This window comes from Anser anser (genome assembly GCF_964211835.1).
Source record: "Anser anser genome assembly, chromosome: 1".
NCBI classification, from domain to species: domain Eukaryota; kingdom Metazoa; phylum Chordata; class Aves; order Anseriformes; family Anatidae; genus Anser; species Anser anser.
Genome location: NC_139720.1, coordinates 155,650,635 through 155,659,564, shown reverse-complemented (window position 1 = coordinate 155,659,564; position 8,930 = coordinate 155,650,635). Strand labels below are relative to the sequence as shown.

Sequence of the window (8,930 nt, the reverse complement as noted above, 5' to 3'; positions counted from 1 at the left end):
AGATTAGTACCATCCTTAAAGTATCTGTCATTTTTATGGTTTTCCTTCTTAGCTGTTCCTCATTGAAACTGTTCCTTAAGTATATGATCACCGTGAGTCCGTAAAGAAAAGGCATTTTGCATTGGGTTTACACGGCAAGGTTTTGGTAGCAGGGGGCTGCAGGAGTGGCCTGTGTGAGAAGAATTCAGAAGCTGCCCCTTGTCAGATCAGACCAGTTTCAGCCAGCTCCAAAGGGACCCGGCACTGCCCAGAGCTGAGTCAATAAGCGATGTTGTTTGCACCTCTGTGAGAGCAGATTTAAGAAAGGAAAAAAAAAAAAAAAAAAAGTGCTGCACAACAGCAGCTGGGAGAGCGAGGAGTGAGACCCAGCCCTGCAGCCCCGCAGGTCAGTGCAGCAGGAGGGCAGGAGGTGCTCCAGGCAGGCAGCAGCAGTTCCCCTGCGGCCTGTGGAGAGGCCCCTGGTGGAGCAGGCTGTCCCCCTGCAGCCCACGGGTCCCACACGGAGCAGATCTCCACGCTGCAGCCCGTGGAGGAGCCCCCGGTGGAGCAGGTGGATGTGGCCTGGAGGAGGCTGCGGCCCATGGAGAGCCCCCGCAGGAGCAGGCCCCGGGCCGGAGCTGCAGCCCGTGGAGAGGAGCCCACGCAGGAGCAGGGGTCTGGGGGGAGCTGCCGCCCACCCGTGGGGGACCCGTGCTGGAGCAGTTTGCTCCTGGGGGATGGATGGACCCCGTGGTACGGAGCCGTGTGGGAGCAGTGCTTGAAGAGCTGCTGCCTGTGGGAAGCCCCCGCAGGCTCAGTTCGGGCAGGACGGCATCCCGTGGGGGGGACCCCGCGTGGAGCAGGGGCAGAGTGACCATGAAGGAGTGGTGGGGATAAAGCATTAGGAACTGACCGCAGCCCCCATGCCCTGTTCCCCTGCGCCACTCGGGGGGAGGAGGAAGGAGAGGGTGGATGGTGAGGAAGGTGTTTGTAGTTTTACTTTGTTGTTTCTCACCTGTCTGGCTTGTTAGTAATAGGTCATAAATTACATTAATCTCCCTATGCTGAGTGTGTTTTGTCCATGACGATAATTGTTGAGTGATCTCTCTGTTCTTATCTCTCCCGTTGAGCCCTATTCATCATCTTTTCTCCTCCTTTCCCTTTGAGGAGGGGGAGTGGGAGAGCGGTTGTGGTAGATAGAGCTCAGCAGCCCAGCTGAGTAAAACCACCACGTGTTTCCCACTCTTTTGACTGTGAAGAGCGGTTGTATCTTTCAGTTCTTGCTGGAGAGACTGCATGTGAAAAGAAGTAAGATGATTTTATTCCCTGTGCTCTCCAGAAAACCTGTAGGAAAATTTCCAATAGCCAACCAGGCACATTGCAGTCACACACTGTGTATGTGTTCATACACTCTTGTAAGAAGGTGATCACCAGGAGAATATTCTTGTGAAAGTCTTTCAACATCACTGCTGCAAGCACCATCACTTTGTAATTATACAGTGATCTATTTATGCAGTTACATATATTTAAAAAAAAAAAAAACAAAACAGAAGAAATTATTCTTATGTACAGTCTGGGATGCTCTCAGCAATCACTCTAATTGGTCCTTTTCAAAATCTTCAGGCCGCTTGTGTCTTTATGACTGTGATGTGTCTATATTTCTGCAGATATTAAATATTACTGCTAGTTTTGATATCAGACATCTTTGCCATCTGGATGACTCATACAAACTGTCAGCCTGTGTATCTGCACTTATATGGATTAAAGTAGCAGTCAAAACAAGATTGCTTCTGCTTTAATGCAGAATATCTGGAGATAAAAGCTGTTGTAAACTGATTTTTACATCCATCTGATATCTTTAATTAAAGCATCTAGGTTATTTCCGAGGATCTGCCTTTCAATGCACAATATTTGCAAACAACTGCAACCTGCTGTACCTTAAAGAAGTCTTTATAGAAAATACTTTCCATTTTACATGTTTTAAACTATACCTTTTATAAAGTATTAATTATCTTTTAGTTAACTTGTGGAGGTATTGAAAGGTTAGTATGTTCTTTCATGTTTTGATGAGGTTGTCCTATTTATTTCAGGTTGTTCACAATTAATTTACCTGCAACATGTATTATAATCCAGTTTGATCAGACTTCTGCCTAGGTTAGCAGGGGTATGTAAGGTTCCTTGTAAACACTAAACCTGCAGATAATGGATCTCAAATTCCTGATTTTTACCTAACTGTAGACTCCATATATGAAGATACATGAGTAAGTTATATTACATGTGATTAAGGAAGAAATTTAGCATCCGAATACTATATCAAGTCTATACACTAGCTATCAAGTCAATATCAAGTCTTGTACAGGCTGTAGGAAAGACAGGTGAGTGATTTCCGACTGATAAATGTACAGTGTTGTGATTCTTAAAGATACCAGGGAAGCACGTAGCATGTGTCAAGATGTGAAGACTGCCTTCGGGGTTGGAAGTTAAATCTGATCTGGGAGCACTGTGGCTTGAATACAGGAATTGAATTGGTAAAAATCAGCTCTGTAGCTGTTGCACAGATTTAAGAATGTCTGGAATGTCTAAGAATGTGTCTTCCATATAGAAGCACGCAGCGTGGTTCATTTTACTTAAGTGTAACAGGCTGCTTTTTGCAGAAAATGTGGGGTTTTGTAGGCATCTGGATAAGAGTTGGTGAGGTATTTTGGTTTGTTCTGTCTCTCTTATTTGTATGTTTCTGACTTCAGACTCGCAGCATGACATCTATCTTCTACCCATGTCTTCCTTGAAATTTAGGTAAAATCATTTCTTAAACATATGCAAAGAAAAATTATCTAAGATTTATGATAAACAGTTCCATAGCAGTGACTACCTACAGTATATTCATGGCATAATTTTATTTTCTGTTCACTGTAATGTGATAGTTTTTGTTCATAAATAATATGTAAGGTTGTCACATACATTCATTTGTCTATCAATGTTCATAAAATGTAGAATATCTACTATTTGAACACATTTACGTATGACTTAGGAAAATATCTATAATTTCACTGACTTTTTTTCTGACATCAGTAGAATTTCATAAAATGTCATCTACTTCGTGCTGTAAAATAGAATCTTCTACTTCATCGTAATACAGTCATCTAGAAATTGTTGTTACTCAAAATAGGGTGTTCACCCTTGTGTAAAAACATAGCTATATTGAAAAAGGAGTCCAGCCAGGAGAGAGCGTGTGTCTATCCATGGTGCTGGCATGGACACACGTCGGGAGTGGCTAACTTGAGCAGCTCTTTCCCTTTTCCCATCCTTCCCCACTCTATCACAAGGCAAGCACAGGTGCGTTCCTGGTTCCTAAAGAAGTTCTCTAGTTGCACGGTGGAACAAACTGGCCACAAACAGATGAGAAGAAAGCCAGAGAACCGCAGCTCGTGCACTTCCAGGTCAGCGTGCACGTCGTTGCTCCTTGGAAGAGGATATCAGCAGGCTCTTCGGCTTGCCGTGGGAGTCAGCCCCGGGCAGGGATTCCCTTTGATCCTCTGCTATCCCCAAAATATTTTGCCTGCTAACGTAGGGCACACGTTTTACAATACTCTAGATTAGTATTAGTATTCAGTTTGTATATAGCTATGTGTGGGCATTTTCAAGCAGTCACTGTGATGTCTAGCTGCTACGTTTCCTGAATATATTTCGTATTTTTAAAAAAACAGTTGAGATGCTCTATCTGTCTTGGGGCTCAAACAGATGATAAAGTTGCTGCCATATCACAATTTAATGTACATCAGCTGAGCTATGGTAACTTCTTTGTACTTCTGAGCTCCTGTTGTTGTTGGATGAACTCCGTTTCACCTCAGCAGGCATTTCAGCTTTTCTTGTCAATCTTGAACCAGGCTGCTTTTAAAATAGTAATTTCTTCCTGAAAGGGCATCTAGACTATTGAGTAAAACAAGATAGTTTTCGAGCCCTATTCCTTGTGTCAGGTTGCTATTTATTTCTTGGCAGCAAGCCTTAGTGATCGGTCTACTATACATACACAGCATATGCCATACTCCGCAGAACGTATCTGAAAAAACAACAGCAGCCCTAATTTGTGTGCCCTAGAACCTTATGAGGACATGGCTGTGCACCGTCACGAATGCAGACACACCGCTGAAACTAACCTTGGGAGTCACTACCAGAGCGTTTGCTCTTCTCTGTTGACGGATTAAATACCCCTCTCCAGTGGCCTATGGGGTTTATTAATGATATTATTTTGAAGTATGTATTTGGAGGGAAAAAAATAAATTGTTAATTTACTTTACCGATTTAGTAATTTTAGAAAACATTGCCACAGTTTTCTGGCAGAGGTATATAAGAAATTTTAAGGCATGAAGTTTTTAAAATTCCTGTCTTGAGTATTGTAAAGAAGGTTATTTAGGTTTTTACTTTTTTCTGAGTTTGCAGACATGCAGTCCTCGATGACACTGATAAAGTTCTAGTGCAGAGAGACCACTTACTCATTTAATGAGGCCTCCCATGTAATCAAGGTTACGTTAGTATTTTAGTTGTTTGTGTATGGATTCCACTGTCTTGATTCACAGCATATTTTCCACAAGGGTATTTGGTCTTGACTTGGAGAACTTGAGAGGGAGAATTAGCCCTTTGTATTGGAGTATTGTTTAGTCAACCTCCCTGTCAAAAATGTGGGTGTCTGTTATTTTTCTCCAAAATCAATTTGCAGATGCTGTTTTTTGTTGAGCCTTTCTTCTTAGAATAAAGACTGCTTTAGCAAATAGTCCGTCTGCCCACAGAGGTGTTTATACGGTCTTGTTGTTTTGGCAATTCAAGGTGAGCGTCTCAGATGTCTCACCGTAAGGCAAAATAATCTGTGACTTCTGCTCTAACTCCAGTTCAGTCCGCTACGGGAGATGGGATTCCAGGTGCTGGCATGCTTGAAGGTGTCCTCACCACCGTGTCCCTGTTTTTTCTGCTCTGTGGGTTAGGTATCAGACGGAGGTGGATAGCATTGCACTGGGAGCTTGTGATGTTAGCTCACTGTGATCCCGGAGTGCTTCCCCAAATCACTGTGTCCTAGGGTATCTCCAGTCTGTGGGCATGGCCACGGTTCTCTGCTTCTTCCTGGGAGGACCTTACGCCTGGGAGAGTCTAAAGTTAATAGTTAATATTATGCCCAGGCTTACAACCAGTGTGGCTTGTGCCTTATTGTTCTGTCTCTTGCCATTTTGAAGTTTTAGCATTGTATTTGCTTTTTGATCGTTGATGAAATACGTTGACATACACCCACTCAGTAATGTTTTTTTTTTCTTTAACCAATTACTTGATGAGGTTTGTTAGCTAGCTGGCTTTTAATCTGTTCTCTGTGGTTGCCTGATGTTTTACAGCCATAATATCTACTCAGAAAAAAATCACAGTACCAGGTCAAGCTGCTTATAAAATCTAAAATGTGTTAAATCTGTGCAGGTGCCTTTGTCAGCCAGTTTTGTAATCTCATCAAAGAAGGAAATTAAGTTCTTTTAGGAATTTGGTTTTCTGTGAAAACGTTTGACTGGCATTAGTTATTTGTTTTACATCTGTAGCACAGTACACAAGAGCCCAGCTCAGGGTAGACTTCCCACTGTGAAGGGTATTGGATGAATGGAAATGGTGGCTCCAGTTTGGAAGTACGTAATCCAAAGCCCGGGTTCTCTGAGCTGTGTCTGTATGATGGCCTTTACACGTAGGATACCGGTGTTGCATGTATTCAACTATTAAAGTGCATAAACCTAAGCTATGAGCCAGCAATTGTAGCGTTACAAACTTAGATTATGTGGTTTAAATAATAAATTTAAATTGTAAATTTGTGTATGAATATCTGAGGGGAGGGTGTCAAGAGGATGGAGCCGGTCTCTTTTCAGTGGTGCCCAGCGACAGGACGAGAGGCAACGGGCACAAACTGAAGCACAGGAAGTTCATTCTGGTTATGAGAGGGCGCTTCTTTACTGTGAGGGTGACAGAGCACTGGCACAGGTTGCCCAGAGAGGTTGTGGAGTCTCCTTCTCTGGAGATATTCAAAACCTTCCTCGATGCCATACTGCGCAATGTGCTCGAGGTGATCCTGCTTGGCGGGGGGGGCGGACTAGATAATCATCACAGGTCCCTGCCAACCTCGGCCTTTTGCACTTCTGTGATTCTGTGAAATTATGTGCAAGCAGCTATACAAATCTGTCTCTCTGTAAACTAAATGAGTTTTCCTCCTGTTATCATCTCCTACTTTCGGTATAGGAACACCATCTGTTTTTTGTTTGTTTTTGTTTGTTTTTAGCAAGAGAGAGAATATATAAAATACTTTAACTGCATATTGTAATCTAATGTGTGATTTGTCTGTCTCTCTCTTCGTAATTTTTATTTTTTTGTGTTGAGTCCCTGGTTCATCTGTCCTTCAGCTAATTTAAGAGGGATACCAATTAAATTCTCGGGAAGGCATGGCAAGTCGTTAGAAAGCTCTGTCCTGGCTCGGTACATAGTAGGATTTAGTCACTTTGAGATGGATGAACATTGTTGCTTTAACAAAGTGCAATGGAGAATAACACTGTTTAGGTATGCATAAAGAGTATAAATGAGAGTAGTCCTCTATAGGTCTAAGCTGTTAAGTCTTAGAGAATTTATAAACAGTGGAAGATGGGAACTATGCAATGCTGTGGTAGTATAGGTTTAATGTTTTCCTTAATCTCTAAAATTAATTTTCTTTTGACCAGTAATATTTACTGGCTGAAATTCTAATTTAACATACACGTGGTCTTCACTGCAGTGTAAGTTTTATGTATTTGAGAAAAGGGTTTGTTTCAACTAAGTTGTGTTCATTAAGAAGTGTGCCTGCTAAGTTGCATAGTAGAATGCTTTGTTATTATGTGAAGGTTCATATACCTAAGAAAGCTGCACATATCTAGACATGTATTACCAGCTTGGGAACTACACGTGGTTAATAAAAGCTGAGGCAAGAGACAGGCGTGTCCTAAAGCTTCCTGTTTCTTTCTAATGCTGTAACCCTCACGTTCTTTTAGTGCATTATGTTAATTTACAGTTTTCAGAGCTGTTGAGTTTTGTGTCCAAAATTGCAACGAGTAAGCCTGATGACTGAATCCACAGGTCACTACCCATGGCTAATTTTGGTGAGATAGTTTCCAGTCTAGTGCTTTTACTCTTCCGTAGTATAAACCCAAATTTGAGAATCCAAATCATGCATCGCACAAATTAGATTCTCCTAATGATGGCTATGAAGAATTAAAATATTCTTTAAACATTTCTAACAGAATTTGCAGATGCAGACTGTATCGGATCTTTATGGTTCAGCTTTCATCTACTGCTCTTTTACAAAGTTGCATGACGATTGCATTTTGTGTCCTAAAATAAAAGTTACGGTAAAGTAAGTGAAATGGAAGTAAAGTTGAGCTGAAATTCTGCATAATTAGTTAAAGGAAAAGTGGAAGACGTGTATGTGTCTAGCTCTTATCTGTTGGATCTGTTTTTCCCAATGTGATCCCTACTATGGAAGTGTGAGAATTATCCAACCTAAATCATGTTTTCCAAAGATGCATGCTAATGTGAAGAGCCATGCTCATGATGAGAAGATTAACCTCCCTTCAGTTTACTTGCTTAAGTCTATTTAATGTAAAAAAGAGAGAGCCTAAAAAATAGCAAATAAGCAAAAGAAAAACCTTAGCCACAACTACATTCCTGCAAGTAGACGGAAAGAAAGGTCAAAAAAGATACAAATAAGGAATTTGTATCATAGTAACTAGAAAAAGTGCACACCTTGTATTTTTTTTTCTGGCCAGATCATATGAAACCTGTGCAGGTACGGTCTTTAATTAATTTTAGAGATTAAAACTTCATGACTTTAGTTTAAATTTGTTATTCGTGTACATACTCCTCAATCTCTGAACACAAAGAGATAAGATTTGAGCTGTTAAAGACTAATTGCCTGGTAAGCTTTCAGTCCCCTTGTCTCTATTCAGGAGGAGCCATGGAAATGTTAGGCAGACCTCTTATATTCTGTGCCTACGGGCATGCATGGCACCTCTTTGTTTTATTGTAAATGATAGTTGAGTTGCTGCCTGTTGAACAGTCTGTCTTGTTTTGCCAGTATTACATAAAAAATATATCCCATTTAATAGGAAGGTGTATAAAAATTGTATCGCTTGTAATACTTCTTTAGCTTTGTGGCATGAAGATCAGTAATAGGGAGATATATAGTTGGTGATTGCAATTCAGGAAAAGAATGCTTTCTAAAAACTTTGAAAGAAACGTGTCAGGTGAGAGAGGAATCAGCTCATAAAATTTAGGATTTCTAAAATATTCTGCTTCACTATTCAGACATGAGAAGAGTGACTGAGGAGCTCTTGAGCAGAGAATAAAGACAAGTAGCGCGTATGAATGAGCAAGCTGTGCATTCACTGCCATAGTACAGATTTGTTTTAAGGCTTTCTCCTAGTATTAAAGTATTTTGCAAGGTTCAGTGAATGACTTAAGAACTGCAGTGTTTCGCTTAATACTTGAACAGTAGTTACTTTGCATTAGTATCATTTAAACTACTTTTACTGAAAAAGCTAAGATAATGCAATATCAAACATTTATTTCTGATTATCAAAATTATTAGAAATGTTATTTTAAGAAATCAGTGATATAAGAAAACATTTGAAATAACTTGTTGATGTTGTGGATCATCTGGCATTTTAATAAGAAATAAGAAATAACAAGTAGCATATTAATATGGCAATGTAAAATGTTACAGAATTTATTCTACAAGCCTTGTCTCTCCTACTACATGAACATATTCATAATAATGCAATAAAGAAATTATCTTTCTGGAATTGTTTGCTGTTCAGTGAAGAAAAAAAAAAGTCATTTCTTGTCTGTACTTACATATCCGTAGCTTCTTAGATCCTCTGAGCAGCTAAGGGCATTAGCAGGATGGCTTG

The 8,930-nt window shown here is 40.5% G+C and overlaps 2 protein-coding genes across 4 annotated transcripts in view; one reads left to right on the top strand and one right to left on the bottom strand.

The window, feature by feature from the left end:
• UBAC2 (UBA domain containing 2) overlaps window positions 1-8,930 on the top strand; it is a 103,784-nt gene that overhangs the window by 51,059 nt on the left and 43,795 nt on the right. The gene's annotated exons all lie outside the window — the stretch shown is intronic.
• The window catches only part of LOC310890162 (G-protein coupled receptor 183-like), a 12,710-nt gene extending 3,780 nt beyond the window's left edge, over window positions 1-8,930 (bottom strand). The window contains 2 exon segments of the mRNA XM_083818807.1: window positions 8,875-8,888; window positions 8,892-8,930. Coding sequence (XP_083674933.1) covers window positions 8,875-8,888; window positions 8,892-8,915 — 38 coding nt within the window. The 5' untranslated portion in view covers window positions 8,916-8,930.